The sequence below is a fragment of the Taudactylus pleione genome, unplaced genomic scaffold (genome assembly GCF_031769625.1).
Source record: "Taudactylus pleione unplaced genomic scaffold, aTauple2 ptg000179l, whole genome shotgun sequence".
In the NCBI taxonomy this organism is placed as follows: domain Eukaryota; kingdom Metazoa; phylum Chordata; class Amphibia; order Anura; family Myobatrachidae; genus Taudactylus; species Taudactylus pleione.
In genome coordinates, this window is record NW_028284581.1 from 11,799,785 (window position 1) to 11,820,226 (window position 20,442).

At 47.2% G+C, this 20,442-nt stretch overlaps 1 protein-coding gene across 2 annotated transcripts in view; it reads right to left on the minus strand.

Annotated features, from left to right (window-relative positions):
* Window positions 1–11,816: 11,816 nt before the first annotated feature.
* KIAA0319 (KIAA0319 ortholog) overlaps window positions 11,817–20,442 on the minus strand; it is a 66,542-nt gene continuing 57,916 nt past the window's right edge. Inside the window, exons 18-23 of one of the 2 annotated variants that reach the window (XM_088475862.1) lie at window positions 18,616–18,775; window positions 17,255–17,397; window positions 16,903–17,025; window positions 15,402–15,492; window positions 14,766–14,857; window positions 11,817–12,892 (exon numbers count right to left, since the gene is read on the minus strand). In XM_088475862.1, coding sequence (XP_088331988.1) covers window positions 12,714–12,892; window positions 14,766–14,857; window positions 15,402–15,492; window positions 16,903–17,025; window positions 17,255–17,397; window positions 18,616–18,775 — 788 coding nt within the window. In that variant the 3' untranslated portion in view covers window positions 11,817–12,713. Of the gene's footprint in view, window positions 12,893–14,744; window positions 14,858–15,401; window positions 15,493–16,902; window positions 17,026–17,254; window positions 17,398–18,615; window positions 18,776–20,442 lie in introns of both variants that reach the window. The other variant, XM_088475861.1, reaches the window with a different exon arrangement.

Consider the following 20,442-nt stretch of genomic DNA (forward strand, 5'->3'; position numbering starts at 1 on the left):
ACTGTTTTTCATAAGAATGCATTGTTACTAACTAATTATATGGGAACCACAAACTATAGATATTAATGTTTTAAACATTGATGATAATGGTCATTATGTATTAGAGCTACCTAGAACATCATATTTTTATATATACTTTAGCGCAGTTGCACACCACCCTATTGTAACAATCGGAATATAACCACAAAGTGCACCACAAAAAGCTGCCTGGGCCAAAATGAACCACACTTTCAAAGAAAATATAGAATACATAGTAAGATATCTTAGTTTTTGCACTTAACCAAAAAATAAGGAGTTATGGTAAAACTTACATTGGTTAACTCTTTCTTCGAAGTCCACAGGGAGACAGTGGGGTGTAGGTGGGACCTGGAGGACCAGACACCTACAGCAAAGCTTTTCAGTCCCAGGATTCTCCAGTCCTTTCCCCTATACCCCGCCCACAGCCTGATGGCACTTCCGTATTGTTAACAAGCCCAAGGCAGGATAGGAGAGAAGAAAGAATGGAACACTGAGGAACCACACTGTCACACAGAGAAGAAAACAAGTGACCAGCAGAAGAAACCCATAGAAGCTAGGAGCATCAGGGTGGGTGCCCTATGGACTTCGAAGAAAGAGAGTTAACCAAGGTAAGTTTTTCCATAACTCTCCTTTCTTCTTCAGTGTCCATAGGGCTCCACAGGGAGACATTGGGAATGCCCCAAAGCAGTTGTTCAAGTGCGGGAACGCTCCTGAGCTGATATAAGTACCCTACGCCCGAAGGAAGCATCCTGAGAGGCAAATGTATCAAAGGCAGAAAACCTAAGAAAGGTGTGGACAGATCATCAGGTGGCAGCCTTGCATAGCTGTTCAGCTGATGCGCCACGCCGGGCTTACCACAAGGGCGAGTAGAGTGAGCAGATACTGAAGCTGGCACAGGAAGCCCAGTCTGCGTGTAAGCCTGTGAGATAGTCAAGCGAATCCATCTGGCCAGAGTCTTTGTCAGCTGGCCATATCTTCTTGTGGAATCCATATAGGACAAAGAGGGAGTCCAATTTCCTGATGGAAGTAGTGCGGTCCAGGGAGATCTTCAGAGCACGGACCACATCCAACGAGGCCTCACCTGCCGAGAGGTCTGGTGAATGAAATGCTGGAACCACAATTTCCTCATTCAGGTGGAAGCGAAAAACCACCTTGGGAAGGAAACCTGGGCGTGTACAAAGAACAGCCCTGTCCTGATGAAATATTAAGAAGGGGGAGCAACATGAAGCGCCCCCTAAATCTGATACCCTAAGGGCTATAGCCAGACGAAACAGCCACTTGTCATCCACTGATTCCAGGGGTTCGAATAGAGGTTCCTGAAGTGCTTGGAGCACCATTGACAAATCCCATGGAGCCACAGGAGGGACAAAGGGAGGTTGTATACGTAGAACACCTTGCAAGAACGTGTGAACATCCAGTATAGTAGCATTTCTGCGCTGAAACCAGATAGACAAAGCAGAGACCTGCAGTTTCAGAGATGCTAGGCGGAGGCTTAGATCCTGTCCAGCCTGAAGAAAGGCAAGAATTCGAGAAACCTTAAAGACTTGCGGGTCGTAGTTTCTTGGAGCACACCATTGGAAATATATATGCCATATTCTGTGGTAAATCCTGGCTGAGGCCGGTTTACGTGCTCTGAGCATGGTCTGGACCACAGAGCTGGAGAAACCCTTAGCCGTTAGGAGGGATATCTCAAGAGCCAAGCTGTTAAAGACAGATGGGCTAGGTCCGGATGTAGACATGGACCCTGAGACAACAGGTCTACTCGTAGAGGAAGTTGAAGAGGAATGTCTATGGAGAGCCTTTGAAGATTGGAGTACTAATGACGTCTGGGCCAAGCCGGAGCTATGAACAGGATTGTGCCCCCCTCCTGTCTGAACTTTCAAAGCACTCGAGGAAGTAGGGATAATGGAGGGAAGAGATATGCCAAATGGAAGTTCCATTTCACCAACAATGTGTCCATGAAGGCCGCGTCAGGGTCCTGTGTTCTGGCTCCATAAATTGGAAGTTTGTTGTTGTGTCTTGAAGCCATGTGATCCAGTTCGGGGAGACCCCATTTGTCCACTAGAAGCTGCAAGACTTCTGGATGTAGAGACCATTCTCCTGCATGCACGTTGTGACTGCTGATGAAAATCCACTTCCCAATTAAGAAACCCCAGGATGAACACTGCGGAGATGGCTGGGAGATTGCGTTCGGCCCATGTGAGAATATGGGACACTTCTGTCATTGCTGACTGACTTCAAGTGCCCCCTTGGTGATTGAGGTAGGCCACAGCTGTGGGGTTGTCGGTGAGCCAGACTGAGAGCTCTGTAGATGACTCGAAGTTCCAGGATGTTAATTGGTAACTGCCTCGACTGGGGACCATCGGCCCTGGAAAGAGTGCTGGTCGGTTACTGCACCCCACCCTTGGAGGCTTACGTCCGTGGTGCGGCGAGCCCAGTCCGGGATCCAAAAGGGACGACCCTTGTTCAAATGAGAAGTCTGTAGCCAACAGGCTAGGAACAGGCGAACCTCTGGGGGGAGGCTCATCGTCTGGGATTTGAGCAGATGGGGGTAGCCTTTTCCACCTGGAGAGGATCAGGTGTTGTAGGGGCATGGAGTGAAACTGGGCGAACTCCACCATGTCGAAGGTGGACACCTAAGGTCTGCACTGCAGAGTGAATTGACATTCAGCGATTGTGGAGCAGTCGCCGTAGTCTGTGCTGGATTGCTGAAATCTTGTTCACAGTTAGGAAGATTCTCTGAACTCGAGAGTCCAGTAGGGCTCCCAAATGTACCATCCTTTGAGAGGGTGTTGGGGAAGATGTTTTTCAGTTGATCAGCCAACTGTACATTTGAAGAAAGGCAATGGTTACCTGTAGATGGTGTTGAAAAGTCTCTGGGGAGCTGGGCAACCGCAAGAGATCGTCCAAGTATGGGAGCAGTCTGATCCCTTGACGACAGAGAGGCTGCCATGATCTTGGTAAAGACCCAAGGGGCCGTTGAAAGGGCGAATGGCAGAGCCTGAAATTGGTAATGTTACTGTAGTATAGTAAACCGGAGATGATGATGAGAAGACTCTATAGGTACATGTACATAAGCGTCCTGAATGTCTAGAGATACCATAATTTCTACTTCAGGGTCCATAGGGGTCCACAGGGTGACCTTGGGGTATAGCTGGATCCTGGATCCTCGGGCACCACGGAGTTAAAGCTTTTAGCTGCTCCCAGGATGCACTTGGGTCCAACCTCCCCTATACCCCGCCCCCGAGCCACAGGCATCTCAGTTTAAGATGGTGCCCGGCCGGAGTCGGGTCACGCTGCGGGGGGGGGGCAGCCCCCTAAAGCTTTTTATTTAACTAGGTTAAATTTATTTTTACATTAGTTTTGTTCTCCAGAGCGGCAGCGCTGGGCTGTCTGTACAGACGCCCACGCTGCTGCTCCTTCTCCCTGCTGGCGCCGCGACGCCAGCACTGAACTGGGGATCGCGGCGGGGGAAGCCAGAGTCTGTACTAGCCGGACTCTGGTTTCCCCCGGGACTGCTGCCGGAAGACGCCGGGCAGCTTAAGGTAAGCCGCGCGCCGCTGATTAGCGGCGGTGCGCGGGTAATGCCTTTTATATGCAGTCCCATGCCCCCGGTCTAGGGGACAGACCGGGGGTGCTAGCGGTGGCGGCGGGCCCCCCCTCTATCGGAGGCATACCCAGTCAGACCACTAGACCACCAGGGTAAATTAAGCGGCAAGTGGGATGCCGCAACCCGGGGGTTAATATGCTAGCCAGGGGAGGAAGCCTTCCCTGTCTAGCGGCTCCTCCCCTCAGCTCAGCGCGCCTTTCAGCACAGAGTCTGGCGTCGCTGAGCTGCAGCTACTCGGGCCACTCCTCCTCTGAGGTCTCCAGCGGCCATTTTCTTCAAGTGGCAGCGCAGATCTTCAGGGAGCACGCGGACCGGTCCCCCTGTGTACCTCTCCCCTGCAAAAGGACAGTGTACACAGCACTATAGCCCTCCCAGACACTGAATCTGGGAGGTTGATTGTAGTGGAAAGGTGCAGTGAGTATATCTTCCTGCATGGTATGTGACTTTTGCTAGTGCTGCCTGTCTGTGTCTTTTTTCTACTTACTGTCAGCCTGTACCTATCCCTTTCCTTCTCCTACAAGCCCTACAGGTGTGCGGGGGAAGGGTGTTTCTACTGACCTCACCTATATAGATCACGTATTTGTGAGGTCCGTCACATACAGTTGTGTGCTACACGGTGCCATATTGTGGGCTGTTGTTCAGCACACTGGTGAGTGCGTACGTTTTTTTCCTAAGTCATGTCTGAGGAGGAGATTGAGCACTGCTGGGGTGTTCTGCAGGAGTGGATAGGGAGGATTTGTCACAGGACGGCCTGTGCGGACGGTGCCAGGCGGTCCCTGGTACGTCTAAACCTCCCATGTCGCAGGAGCCACCATGGGCGATGTTTTCCCAGGTGCTGGTGTCCATCGCGGACCGTCTGTCGGTCCCGACTGCCGCCCCTACTAGGGCGTTGCCCCAGCCTGCCATCCCCCATTCCCCGGGTGTCCCACAATTATTGCAGACTCCCCCGGGGTCTCAGCCTGTTGGTCCCTATGCGGGGTTGCCAATGTATATTCAGTCCACTCCTGTGGCACAGCCGGCTGTGGTGCCGTTTCAGGCTCCTGTGACAGCTCCTCCACCCTGGGTGGATGCGCTTTCCAACACTGTCCAAGATTTGGCGGCAGCATCTTCGGCTTTTCAGTCGATGTTGCGCAGTGACGTGCCCTCCAGGGCGTCTAAACGCTCAGTCATGGCACAGGCTGCGCATCTTTCGGATTCTGAGGGGTCCTCGGATGATGGTGAGGTGCAGGATGACTCAGCCTCAGATGCCTCAGTCCAGGAGGTAGACACTAAGTCTTCCATCAATGTGCGGGCTCTGGTTAAGGCGGTGCGGGCCATTCTTCTGATTGAGGATGAGGCACCCGCTCCCAAGTCAAGGTATCCTAGTTTTAAAAAAGCTAAGGTTACTTCTACAGCGTTCCCCTTGTCTGATCAGTTGACTGATCACATGGCGGTGGCCTGGCAGACGCCCAGTAAGCGTTTCCTGCCACAGAAACGCTTGGCGTCCAATTATCCATTCCCGGAAGCGCATTGTAAGAGATGGGAAACTCCGCCTGCAGTCGATTCCCATGTAACACGCCTCATCAGGAGTGCTACTTTGCCATTGCCGTCTATATCCTCGCTGAAGGATCCTACGGACAGGAAGGTGGAGACTTGTCTAAAGTCTATTTATTCTCTCTCAGGGGCTGTAGCCCGGCCGTCCATGGCCATCTCCTGGGTGGCCAAGGCCATTGAGGGGTGGGCCAACGCCTTGGAGGACACGTTTACGGATGAATCTCCGGACGTCCAGAGGGCGTTGTTAGGACAGATGAGAGATGCCGCCTCCTACATTGGAGAAGCATCTTTGGATGCTAGCCTGTTGACCTCTAGGGTTTCGGCGGCAGCAGTGTCTGCTCGTAGATCCTTGTGGTTGCGGTCTTGGAGAGCAGACGCGGATTCAAAGAAAGGCTTGGAGGCCTTACCTTTTAATGGGGAATTACTATTTGGTCCGGACCTGGACAAAATAGTAGATACCCTGGCAAAATCCAAGTCAGCCTTCCTCCCTTCAGCTACTACACCTGCTAAGGTCCGGAGCTCGGCGTTTCGTTCCTTTCGGGTTCAGGGCAAGGCAAAGGGTCAGTCCTTCCCGAGGCAGTCCGCACCCAAGACCGCCTCAAAGCCAAAGAAGCAAGCCTGGAGTGCTAGGCGCCCTTCTTCCAAGCCAGAAGATAAGCCTTCTGCGTGATGGGACGGGCCTCCCTCTGGGGGACCCCAGAGTGGGAGGCCGACTTCTTCAATTCGCCCAGTGCTGGCACAATACCACCACGGATGCCTGGGTGCGAGAAGTGGTCTCCCAGGGGTACGCCCTGTCTTTTCGGCACAAGCCGCCTTGCCAGTTTTTTTGCACAAGTCCTTCTCAGGACAAAACCAAGGCCTTGCAGGTTGAGGAAGCCATAGAGGCCTTGCTGACGGCGGGGGTCATTATACCCGTACCACAGTCTCAACGTGGGATGGGGTATTACTCTACGCTGTTTCTGGTGCAGAAACCCAATGGCTCTCATCGCCCCATCCTCAATTTGAAGTCCCTGAACAGGTTTCTCAGGGTTCCCAAATTCAGGATGGAAACTTTGCGTTCCATCATACTGGCGATGGAACCGGGGGATTATATGGTCTCTCTGGATATCCAGGACGCCTACCTCCATGTGCCTATAGCAACATCGCACCAACGGTTTCTGCGGTTTGCTATTCTCCACAACCACTACCAATTCAGGGCTCTACCCTTTGGTCTCTCCCCGGCACCAAGGGTATTTACCAAGGTGATGGCGGTCATGGCGGCTCACCTTCGGAGCCAGGGGATACGGTTGCTACCGTATCTAGACGACCTCCTCTTGCTGGCAAGCTCCCCGGAGGTACTGATCCAGCATCTCCACCTGACGGTCGCTTGTCTACAGGCGCACGGCTGGTTGATCAACTGGAAGAAATCCTCCCTCATCCCATCACAACGGATGGTTCATTTGGGGGCCCTGCTGGACTCTCGTCAGCAACGGATTTTTCTGACTCCAGAGAAGGTCTCCTCCTTACAGCTGCGGATTCACAGTTGTCTGAGCAGTGGCAGAGTGTCGGTGCACTCAGCGATGAGAGTTTTGGGGTCCATGGTGTCGGCATTCGACATGGTGGAGTTTGCCCAGTTCCATTCCAGGCCCCTGCAGGGGCTGATTCTTTCGGAATGGAACGGATTGCCACACAGGATCCGCTCTCAGATGCTGGTGTTGTCCTCGGAGGTGCGTCTGTCCCTAGCCTGGTGGCTGCAGACAGCTCATCTCCTGGAGGGGCGCCCCTTTTGGATCCCGGAATGGATTCTGCTCACGACAGATGCCAGTCTCCGGGGGTGGGGGGCGGTGACAGGCTCCTTGTCACTTCAGGGTCGTTGGTCGGCGGAGGAAGCGATTCTTCCCATCAACATCCTGGAACTGCGGGCAGTATACAGAGCCCTGCAGTCGTCCGGCACCGCTCTTCACGGAAGGGCCGTTCAGGTGCAGTCAGACAACGCCACCACGGTGGCGTACATCAATCACCAGGGAGGGACTCGCAGTCGAGCTGCGATGTCGGAGGTGTCCCGCGTCCTGGCTTGGGCGGAGCGCTATCTTCCAGCTCTCTCGGCAGTTTTCATCCCAGGAGTCCTCAATTGGGAGGCAGACTTCCTCAGCCGTTACGATGTGCATCCCGGGGAATGGTCGCTTCATCCAGAGGTATTCCAACTACTCGTGGACAAGTGGGGGCTGCCAGAGCTGGACCTGATGGCGTCCCGTCACAATCACAAGCTGCCTGTGTACGGGTCAAGGACAAGGGACGCAGGCGCAAGTCTGATAGACGCGCTGTCGGTGAAATGGCTGTTTCAACTGGCTTACTTGTTCCCTCCGATATCTCTGCTGCCTCGGGTCCTGCGCAAGTTCAAACAGGACGGAGGCACACTGATCCTGGTGGCCCCAGCGTGGCCCAGAAGGCCGTGGTACTCCGATCTGCGGAGCCTGTCCATCGACGCTCCGTACCTCCTACCTCAACGGCGGGACCTGTTGTCTCAGGGGCCCTGTCTTCACCCGGATCTGGGTCGACTATCTTTGACGGCGTGGCTCTTGAGACAGCCGTCCTGAGGTCTCGGGGCTTTTCTAGCTCCGTTATTACCACCATGCTGAGGGTGCGCAAGCCTGCTTCCGCGAGGATCTATCACAGAGTGTGGCACACTTACTTTCAGTGGTGCGAGGCCAGAAACTATGATCCCCAGGTGTTCCGGGTTTCGCGTATTCTGGCTTTCCTTCAGTCGGGTTTGGACTTAGGATTACGTCTTTCTTCACTGAAGGTACACGTGTCTGCTCTGTCGGTGTGGTTCCAGCACAGGATCGCTGCTATGCCGGACGTACACACCTTTTTCCAGGGTGTTTTGAGAATCCAGCCTCCCTTTGTGCCACCTGTGGCCCCGTGGGATTTGGCGGTGGTTCTTCGGGCCTTACAGGGTCCTCTTTTTGAGCCCTTGGAGTCAGTGGAGCTCAAGTGGCTAACTTTTAAAACTGTTTTCCTCTTGGCAATTGCTTCTGCCAGGAGGGTTTCAGATTTGGGGGCGCTTTCTTGTCGTCCCCCTTTTCTGATTTTTCATCAGGACAGAGCGGTGCTTCGCACTCGTCCTGATTTCCTGCCTAAGGTGGTTTCCAGGTTCCACATTAATCAGGAAATTGTTGTACCAGCCTTTCAGTCACCTGATCTTTCGGCTGGGGAGACTTCCTTAGACATTGTCCGGGCACTCCAGGTTTATGTGGACCGGACTAGTTCTGTGAGGAAGTCGGATTCTTTGTTTATCCTCTTTGGTTTTCACAAGAGGGGTTGGCCTGCCAACAAACAGACTCTAGCCCGTTGGCTTCGTTCTGTTATTGAGGCTTATATGCAGGAGGGTTTACCTGTTCCAGCTTCTGTTAAGGCTCATTCCACTCGGTCCGTGGGCCCTTCTTGGGCTGCTAGCCGTGGCGCCTCTGCTGTTCAGCTCTGTAAGGCGGCCACCTGGTCTTCCATTCAGACCTTTTTGAGGTTCTATGCGTTTGACACCTTTGCCTCTCAGGATGCATCCTTTGGGCGCCGGGTTCTCCTATCAGCACAGGAGCGTCCCCGCCCTTAGTTGGACTGCTTTGGGACATCCCCAAGGTCACCCTGTGGACCCTGAAGTAGAAAACAAGAGATATGGTAAGAACTTACCTTTGTTATCTCTGTTTCTACGAAGTCCATAGGGTCCACAGGGCACCCGCCCTGACGCACCTGGCTTCATATGGGCTCTGTGACTGGTCACCGGTTTTCCGTCTCCCATTTCTGTGAGTATGGTTCTTGTGTGTTCCAGTCTTCCTTCTCTCTGTTTCGTCTCCTCCTCCGGCCTGGGCTGCTTACCAACTGAGGTGCCTGTGGCTCGGGGGCGGGGTATAGGGGAGGTTGGACCCAAGTGTATCCTGGGAGCAGCTAAAAGCTTTAACTCAGTGGTGCCCGAGGATCCAGGATCCAGCTATACCCCAAGGTCACCCTGTGGACCCTATGGACTTCGTAGAAACAGAGATAACAAAGGTAAGTTCTTACCATATCTCTTGTTATCCCCAGGCTCTATAGCTAGGATAATGGAACGGAGGGTTTACATACGAAACTTGGGCACCCTGATAAACTTGTTCAGAGATTTGAGGATAGGCCAATGAGACCCGTTGGGCTTCTTAACTAAGAAAAGGGTAGAATAATAGCCCTTGCCCCGTTGTGAGGAGGGGACCCAAATTATTACTCCTGAATTCAGTAAAGACTGAATTACTTTTTGAAGCAGCAGGGCCTTGGTTGAGTCCGATTGAGGTCCTGTGCAAAAGAACTGCCTTCTCATTCCTCGCCTCAGGAATGAGAGGGCATATCCGTGGGAGACCACTTCCCTTACCCAGGCATCTGATGTGGTGTGATGCCAAACCTGGGCGAATTGAAGAAGTCTGCCTACCAGACAGAGAGGCGCACCCAGTCAGGCTGTAGGCTTGTCCTCTGACTTGGCAGGTGGATGTCTAGTAGCCCAGGCCTGTTTGGTCCTAGGCTTGGAGGCCTTGGTTGATGTCTGCAGTCGTGGAAAAGACTGACCCTTGGCTTTTCCTTTAGGGCAAAACGATGACGTCCGAGGCTTTGTATTATATGCAGAGGGCAGGAATGCAGTCTTGTTAGCCGCATACGTAGTCACAATTTTATCCAATTCTGGACCAAATAAGATGTCTCCCTGGGGGGGAGCAGCCCAGGGAACACCTAGACCACAGTGGAATGGTGCCCTGGACAGGGGGAGGGGCTAGAGGGAGAGCACCGTCTCCCCTTGCTGTCAGGGTCCCCTGGCCTCCTTACATATGCCCTGCGCCAGTATATTATATGCCCCGGTGGTCTGAATTAGTTGTGGGCGCACCAGTGTCCACATCAGCGCCTCTGGTCTGTCTCGTGAGACCGTAGGCAAGACTGCACAACAATGCGGGTCCTGCCTCACCTGTCCCCTGAATTCCAGGCTGCAGTCTGGGGTCCGAGGAGCCCCGCCGAGAGTACCTAGCACAGGCTTGAGTCACGGTGCCTCGATGGGGTGTTAGGGCGGCAGCACAGATGGCCGGAGGACAGTCTGGTGCTGCTCTCCCGTTATAGTAAAAAAATAGAAATAAATTAAATCATAAAATAAAAAGCTTGGGCTGCTTAATGCAGCCCCGTTATAATGGTGGTCCAGCTCCCGCTGGACACCAACGAAACCGAGTTGCCCTCAGGCTGTAGGCGGGGTATAGGGGGAAGGACCAGGGCATTCTGGGTTTGAAAAGCTTTGCTGTTGGTGTCCGGTCCTCCAGGTCCCACCTACACCCCCAATGTCTCTCTGTAGAGCCCTATCGACCCTGAAGAAGAAATAACAGGTAAACCACATACATAAAGCCAGTGTGTATCTGATAAGTCCAGTAACCGTTCATGAATAAATTCTAAACACCATGGTCACAAAATCCCCTCCAAGAAAATGTATGGAATGAGAAAAGCGAGAGGGACAATATGGTATGTGATGTACACAATGACAAAACCCACAATTTGGTAAATGGACATGTTGATTTAGACTATGTACAAATCACGGTATTATCATAATATTAACAATGTTAGGTTATGTCTTTGATATGTCTAGCTCTTCCATACATTCTGTAAACACATTACCTTAGGTATAGAAGATCTAGGCATATACAAGACTTTTTTAGATTCAGATTCTCCACTCTGGTCTTCTCTCAACCAAAGTGGTGGAAATGGTCAACAGTCAGTGGTTGCCCTGGGAACACCACCAGACTGCATAGGCTTCAAGGAGTTTGTTGTCCATCAGTTCATACAAACATTGGCTAAAGAAGGGTGGCTGCTGCGTTCCTTTGTGGTATTAGTAGCCTTTATGGCTGAAATATCTTCACCCCTGTAATTGCTATTTTTATCTAAACTATGGTCAGCGCTGCTCATATCCTGTCTATTCCGGGGGCATGTCACAGACTTTGATCCCATATACAGTAAAAGTGGCTCTGGCTCTTCAGTTCCCATGGGCATTCTGCACAACCGATAGGGCTGATCAGATGGTCTATTATCAAGCGATGTGCGGCCGATGGTTGCGTCCCTGTACGTGAGCGTCAGACTTGATAAGCAGTCAGTGGGTGTCTTAACACAAAGCTAGGAGGCTGTGACATTTGTATATTATCGCAAGCGTGCTGCATATGGGATCGCAGCTGAGCGCCATCTACATCCACATCTGCATCCGGCACAATATTCCTATATACATGTAGAAGGACAGCTCTCTAAGCAGTCATTCAGGTGCTCTTCTGTTTTTATTGCTCTATCATTCAAACAAGTTATTGAGTATTTATGCGCTGATTAGTTACCGTATAAGTCACCATGCCCAGACTCATTTCTAAATGATCCTTAAACAGTGGCCAGCTACCATCTTGTATAATTATCCCCAGCAACCAGACATTACATCATACAAGTGGCAGGCAAGAACCGGCTCATGAGGAGAAATTTGGAAACTCTTTTATCAGACTAAATTTCTGCATTAAATTATAACTTTGTTAGTACAGTGCAACAATATATAAAGGGTAATAACCGGTTATAAATATTGTGAATTTCACTTAAATCCTCATGTTCTCATAGTTTGAAATAAGCAAAATAACACCAGAGACTTAAAAGTGGTAACAGTACAAACTTTTACTAAAAACATTGTCCATTCCATTTGTGCAAATGCCTCCATTTGATTACACATCTCTCTATTAACATTATAGACAAGTTATTCACGTTTACATGTATATAGCATAGTATTATGAGCATAGAAAATATGGAGATTCTCACTTATACCTGTAAGAGTAGAAGGATCAGTTGAACAATTATATAGTAAAATCTTACACAAAACTGATTATTCTTCATAAAATCACCTGTATCGGTTTATTCTCACATGTGCTAAGCCTGTTCTAAACCCTCTTTCCAGTATATTCCTAAGAGCCATCTATTGTCAGTATTCTCCCGTACAGATGATTCCTCATATACCGAGCCTTCGGTCGCGCCACACAGCCCCTCTTGGCGTGCCAGGTCCCGTGCGAAAGTCTGAATCTGTATATAATGAGCTACGATGCAGCAGCCGCAGCTTTTTCTCACACCGCGTTGTGCTTCATGTGCGACACTGCACCTGTTTAAAACTAATTCTTGCATGGTGAACGTCACAGGCCAGTATCTAGTACACGCTGAGTGGTGTTTCGCTACATCTGATGCGATTAAGACGTAACATTTAAAGAAAAAGATGGTACGCTCTGAGCTATTCAGTCGCACTGGGCGTATTGTAGTTATATTCTCATATACCTATCTGTATGTGGCTGATGCATTTAGAAGCAGCGATGTAACAGCACAGTAAATATAATATTCCTCAGAAAATCAGTTTGATAAATTACCATGGTCAGTTGCAATGACATACTTACAGATATTTTAAAATGTTTAATTATACAATAATGTTTTAAAAATCTGTAAGTCCTCAACATTTCCATTTTCAAGTGCAATCCGACACATGATCCTGAAAATACATTTCTTCTCTTTCGTGCTCAGTTTATCTGCACTTTGAACTAAAGTTAAATGGAGCGCCATTCTTGAGGGCTCCGCTAGCGATATTTTTCGGGTTCACCTGTTCAACCTTCTCACGACTAAAAATCGTATCTTGGTCACTGTCGAACTCCGACTCCGATACCATAAGGCTGGAATTGTGTTCTGTACTCCTGTGTTTTATACCTGTGAAATAGAAAGATTAAGTTAAACTAAAACCCAAAGGGTAAAATTACCCACAATTCACAGTTTTCACTGAAATTAGTTCGTATGATCAATGTGGAACAAAATAAAATAACTGCCTCCCCTGACACCACATTTAGTTGCAAGTTACAAAGTATATTATATATTATTTAATATATTTTATATATAATCTCCAAAACGTTTTGTTTAACCTCCAGCAGTTTACTGGTTACCTTTGTACAATTATAGGTTATTCTATACACTTGAATAACATATACACATACTAGCGCCCAGATACACACAGGAGCAATTTCATCTCGCCACAGCCTCCGGCATCTCATAACAAGCTACACCATGTAACCACAGTCCCCTGCATCTCATCACAGCCTACTGCTTCTCACTCCTGCTCCCTGCATCTCACAACAGCCTCCTGCTTCTCACTCCTGCCCCCTGCATCTCACAACAGCCTCCTGCTTCTCACTCCTGCCCCCTGCATCTCACAACAGCCTCCTGTTTCTCACTCCTGCCCCCTGCATCTCACAACAGCCTCCTGCTTCTCACTCCTGCCCCCTGCATCTCATAACAGCCTCCTGCTTCTCACTACTGCTCCCTGAATTTTACCCCAGCTCCTTGCATCTCACCAAAGGCTCCTGCTTCTTACCACAGGACTTCTGCATCTCACCGCAACCCCCTGCATCACCACCGCACCCCGCTGATGCCCTGCGGCTGGCTGGGACCCAGTCACGGGGATGTGCTAGGAAGGGCAGGAGGATCATGGATGACAGATTTGTATTGTAGCTACCAAAAGCATTATCAACAGCATGTCCCTGTGGCTGGGGTACCTGTGCATATTTCTGCAGCGTCCATGCGCACCCCTCCACAGCTGACAAACGTGGCGATGAGCAATGTCCTCTTTGCACAATGTAGCCTGTATTTCCTGTTGAGCTTTCTTGCCATGGTGCCCCGTTTGAGAACAGCGCTGACTTCCATGGGAGGTGCCTCCTGTTCACTGAGGGCATGAAGCTGAGCGAGAACATGAACTGGAGAGGGAGCACTTCACAGTGGAGGAGTGGTGGCGAGAGTCTTCCTACAGGTTCACTGTAGGATGGACATTACTAACTAACCATCGTTACTAACCATCAATGTTTTTGTACCATTTGATGGTGGTGGTCTGATGATAGCTACAGATATGCCCAGCTATATACTTGCCGCTGGTGCGGCAAATCGCGAGACGCGCCCACGAGCGGATATGCGCCTCCATAGGAATGCATGGTGCGATCGCAGTGCGCGCCATAGCATATGCAGACGCTGAGAATTGCATGGCGTGATGCGTGCGTGCGTACGTTTGTGGCACAATCAGCCACAATGTAACTGGGCACATCTGTATGCCTCCCCTGGCTCCTGTGTCTGCATCAGGGCATCTTCATGGGTTAATTGGAGGCTGCCTCTCATTCTCTGTCTGACTCAGAAGTGAACCTGCTCAGTCCCTGACTCTCTCCCCTCTCTAGGCTGCTGCTAAGCAACAGGGCACATTGTGATTTCTGATTGGCTTTCACTGTCTTTTGCTGTTTCAGAACCCTGGTCAGCTCCTATACAGCAACTTAGTGCATGATTTCTTTCTGTGACTTAGCTTCACTGAAATAGTTACTGCTCGGCTCCTTTTTTGTCATGGATGAATGGTTCATACACCTAAACCTTCCACAACCAATGCTGTATAGAATAGTGAAAACCCTATCAAAATCTGTTCAGTGGTTCAAGAGATTAGCCCAAACAAACAGACAGACCCCTAAACCGGGGACTAATGTCACTAATTGTTAGTGAAGTAATGGATAATTACACAGTGCCAGTTAGTTACCTGTAATGTCTTTGTACATACCATACTTGGGTCTCAGTGCCATTCTTTCTTGCTCATCAAAGTTATCCAGTATAGTATATTTAGTTTTTTTCCGTATTTTTGTCCTTTTGCGGCTGTTATGAAACAAATATATAAATTTTATGTACAAACCTAGATACGTACGTGCATATATTAATGTGAAACTTGACAAAAATATTAATGTAATAATTTTACAATAAATTGACCAGTCATGCAAGTTGGCTACAAGCTTGGAAGATTCTCCTAACAAACATACAAAGTTCTTATTTAGGAACTGGACGCACAATTAGTAATTATGAATAATTATTATTATTATTTTTTTGCTTTAATGTTAAAAGTCCAGAAAATACAAAGCAAAGGCAAAGTGCCAACAACACGTTATGTATGGTGCAGTACACATTTGTGTATGTCATTTTATTTTTGGTTTCACTTTTTTTGTCACTAGCAATCTGTCCTAATTTTTCATTGTATTGCTTTTATTTCCTGTATCTATATAATTTGAGAAAAATATGATGAAAAGTGGACAAAAAGCAGGAAGGTTTATAAGGAAAATGTGTGTCCAGTGCTATCAGGCCTGACATCTGAATACCTTGAAATACAGAGGCAAATATGGAGGGTTCTCCATCCAAAGTGGTTTACCTCTTGTAGCAGCAAATGCAAAACCATGTTAGACCCATCAGGAAGGCAACCAAGGCGAATGTGAGCACACTGATATAAAGGACACTCCATTCTGCAAGACAAATCAACAACTAGGAAATAATCCTAAAGGATTACATTGAAGTATGTATAGAAATTGTACAATTCAGTCCTACACCTGCCATACAGTATATAGTGCCTGCACCTACACCTGCCATACAGTATATAGTGCATGCACCTACACCTGCCATACAGTATATAGTGCATGCACCTACACCTGCCATACAGTATATAGTGCATGCACCTACACCTGCCATACAGTATATAGTGCCTGCACCTACACCTGCCATACAGTATATAGTGCCTGCACCTACACCTGCCATACAGTATATAGTGCATGCACCTACACCTGCCATACAGTATATAGTGCATGCACCTACACCTGCCATACAGTATATAGTGCATGCACCTACACCTGCCATACAGTATATAGTGCATGCACCTACACCTGCCATACAGTATATAGTGCATGCACCTACACCTGCCATACAGTATATAGTGCATGCACTGCTCTGTGACATCATTTGTATTACACAATCACTTTAAATACAATCAGATTTCAAACCACGGGATTGTAAGTGGGTCTTAATTGTATATTAATGTTGTATAGAAATTCAATCAATAGAAGCATATGGGACTAGCTTGATGGATCCGGTTTGTTTGAATAAGACTAGTGATTGTGTAGTAGACCATATCTGTAACAAAAGGCCTTGTGCCTGAAATAACAGATAAAGATGGCTTACATTTAGTCACAAATATCAGAACATATCAATGTTATTAGTCATTTCTTTTTCATCTATATAGCGGGATGTAGTTTCCATCCTGGTGGTCGGGCTGGCGTCGCTTTGTAGATTTAATGAACCTATAGGATGCACAGATAACTCGCACAAAGATGGTGCTAGACACCACTTGTCTATATCATGTTGCTGATGGCGCATTACTTTAATAGATTGTCTGTGCAGTGTCTCAAAAAGCTAACGTGACAGGCTGCACAGCAGCAACACTGATCAGTGGTCCAGTCACCTCCATGGATAGTATGGGCACTGCACATAATGTGATGTGGGGGCCATAGCCTGGTACAGTACGGGGCTTCACAGACTGATGTGGCTTCCTGTGTTACAATTTAGGGATGCCATCAGACAGGATCTGATCTGTAAATATATATTGCAAATGGGATGTAATTAGGAGGTAGCGGAAGGCAGTAATGTGTATAAGGGGTATATGTACTAAGCCTTGGAGAGAGAGAAAGTGGACAGAGATGAAGTACCAACCAATCAGCTCCTGTCACTTCACAGGCTGTGTTTGAAAAATGACAGGAGCTGATTGGTTGGTAGTTTATCACTTTCCAGAGCTTAGTACATCTGTCCCCAAATGTGATAAGATGGCTGGAATGGGAAGAGTAGCTGGGCAGTGATTTAGGGAACTGGCTATAGAGTGTACTTACCACAATTGCTCTCTCCATCATTTATATAACGCTGGATCAAGTTCTCCATCCAAAACGGATAGCAAAGACAGGATTTTGTGATTGGATCACAGTGTCCGTGGCCCGAACATTTCAAAAGACAGACTAGTAATAAGAGTAATTAAGGGTTAACTGAAGTGCTGGAATCATGGATATATTGTCTTTTGATTTAAATAAACACATTGTGAACATGTCTGGATGCAAAAAGCAGTTGTATGCGTGCATTGAAGGCACACACTTTATTATAGTAATAATGCACTTTGTCCAAAAGTTTTATAAAAGAGCAATAAATGTGTTTGCAAACTAAAGTACTTAGTACATATATATTACTTACCAGCAACATCTACTCTGATCACCTTGTACAGTAGGAAATCTGCCTTCTCCTTCAAAAGCTGTTTCTGCAGTGTACGTGCTACATCTGCTGCCTTTCGTATTTTAAGGGGGTGACCACTTTGGACATAGAATAAAATGACCGTGCTATGTGGAGATATAAAATCGAGGTAGAATAAAATGACCGTGCTGTTTTGGAGATATAAAATAGAGGTAGTCATACAGAGGTATGTTGTAAGTGTTAATAAGCTAAACATTGTAAAGACAATCTCTTTTGCAAAGTAAGTAGAACATTGAGTAAAATCATGCTGACGTCACTAATACCTCTTTTCCACCAAAAACCCAGGTCCGACCTGGGATTTTGGACATGGTTCCAACCCTGGTCAGACCCATTTACACTGCACTTTCGATCTGGGTAACTCCCAGGTCAGCCCTGTTCACACTGAACTCAGGTCTGCCCTGCTAAACCTGTGAGGTCATAAAAAGTGGGAGGTGAATGCCCCACAACCACCAATCAGCTCATTTTAGGCATGACCCAGGTCAGATAACCCGGGTTGCACCGTTTACACTGCACCATTTCCCGGGTCCATCCTGGGTCCAACCCTGATAGCTATCTGGGTTGGATTGCTGGGTCACTTGACCTGGGTTATTTTTCAGGGACCCTTTTACACTGAGCTGCGACCCAGGTAGACCCAGCAAAAACCTAGGTTTTTGCTCTGGTGTAAAAGGGGTATAAGGTGTGCATTAAAACCTTGGGCACAGCACAGCTTTCTCCATACAACTACACGGGCTGTTCTATAGCGGAAGATGCCCAACTAGGGAGAGATCTACTGAGAGGGGATTTTCCAACCTCCTGTATACTGATCAAAGTCATCAGACATCAACATTAACCCCCCCTCCCCCCAAAAAAACCACAACCATTCATTCTATGAAGAAGATTTTTTTCTCTATTCCATCTTATTTTAGTGATTTATCCCAATCTTGGCTGGCAATGAAGAAAGCCTTAAACGGATATTTTCACATTTATTTCAATGTGCCCTTTCATTTCAATGTAGTTATGCAATAGAAATATAGCACATTGTGGAAACAGTTGTCCTAAAACTTATAAAGCTCTTGAACCTAATTATTACATATTTAATACATTTATGGTTCCCTAATTGTTAGTTGTTATGAAACACCTGCTGCCAGACAGCATACTGTATAATGTCTATTTATCAACAAAAAACAACAATTGTCTAACACTTTTGTGACATCCAGCTTCTCATCTTTAAACACTGTTTGGGAATCATTTCTATTGTTAAAACTTTGCAGTTTATTATTTCACTTTCTTATATACAAAAACTAAAAGGAGTATTGGCAGTATACCATAATTCTGAATGTGCTTGTATCTTCTCAACCTTAATGTCAGAGTCGAGTACATTAAGCAGGACTGCCAGCTGTCTCACTAGTGTGTCTTTCTGTTGTTCGCTCAGCTGACCGACTGTCACCTCTAAAATCAGCTCTACCAAGTTCTGTTTCTTTGGATCTTTGAAAACAGTTACAATATCACAGAAGAGAAAGTAAAGTACATAGTTATGCAGATGCTTCATACATAATACTGAAAGTGAGCAGATTCACAGCTACAATGAGAAGACATACCGTATAGATAATAGAATACCATCTATTTCTCCCTGTGAGAGGGGGTGGAGGTCACTGTACTCTAATATTTTAAATACAGAAAACCAAATTACAGTCACAATATTTAACTACAAAACAATGGTAACGTCGATACTGATATGGCAATGCAATGGGCTGGTATTCTGACTGCTGTCAGGATTCAGTCTGCCGGCATTGTCTGAGCCAGGATGCTGACTACACTTCCATACAGCAATACTGTTATAAAGCAGCACTATGCACCATTTTCTTTGAATAAGATACATGGAGTTATATTAAATAACAAAGTCTAAGTTCAGAAATGTATTGTAACCCATACCAACCATTCAGATGATATATGTCATTTGTAAAGCTGCATTAGAACTCTGAACCCCAGAATATGATTTGGTACTATAGGTTATAGCACATTTGACAGATTGCACCGTTATTAAATAAGCCCCCTGGACAAGTGAAAGATGACAAAAAACTTTAACACCTACAATAAATGACAAACTCCCCCATCAAATGTCAAAGCAAATCTTCAAAGTGAAGAGTTGCTTATGCTGAATGATATCTTCCCTGGTGACACTATCACCATATCATGTGGTCTGTGTGGCCAGAAGGTTAGCCTGCACTGTCTATAGCTCACATCACAGAAGGACTTGATCCATAGAGCTCTACTGAAAAAAGACAAGACCATCCTTATAACATCTTCAGGTAGCAGGGCATAAAAAATTTACCCGACACCAAATAAGGGTAACACATAATTATGGCACCACAGGCTGAAAGATCTACAGTAGAGGGAGGGGCAACACAAGGTAAAGACCTAGTTCACTTTGGAGACCACACCTTGGGATGAATGTTTATAAAATAGAACATATTCAAAGTATAACTACAAAAATGGTTATGGGAGTTATCATGTGTAGCTTATTATGTCCTGCTTGGAAGAAAGAAGAGAATCTGGGGAAGTAGCAGCAGCCATGTCTGAAAAATCCAAACGTTTTCAATGGTATCTGGATAGAAGATTGACAATGAATAGGTTGACAATCAGTAGGTCGACATGCAAAAGGTTAACTGACAAAAGGTCAACAGGTTCAAATGGTCGACAAATGCTTTTTATTTTTTTAATGGTTTTTCAACATTTTTAAGGTTAGGGTTAGGCACTTGGGGAAGGGTTAGGCTGACAGAGGGGAGAGTTAGGGTTAGGCAGAAGAAGGAGGGTTAGGCTGACAGAGGGGATAGTTAGGGTTAGGCAGAAGGAGGAGGATTAGCATTAGATAAAAAAAATAAAGTTGAACATGTGTGTGTCGACTTTTTAACTTTGTCTACCTTTTGCACTGTTGACTTTTTGTCCCTGTCAACATATTGCAGGTCGACCATTTGGTGTCGTCATTTATATCGCATGATTTCAATAACCTCAGACCAAGTACACATCTGGAAATTAAAGGAGTAGTGTTAAAATAGTAGATGTCTGTAAAACAGTGGGGCATTAAAGGAATGTAAACCGAAGTCTGTTCTGGTATGTATATGTATTAAGTAAAATGGGCACACAAAATGGAT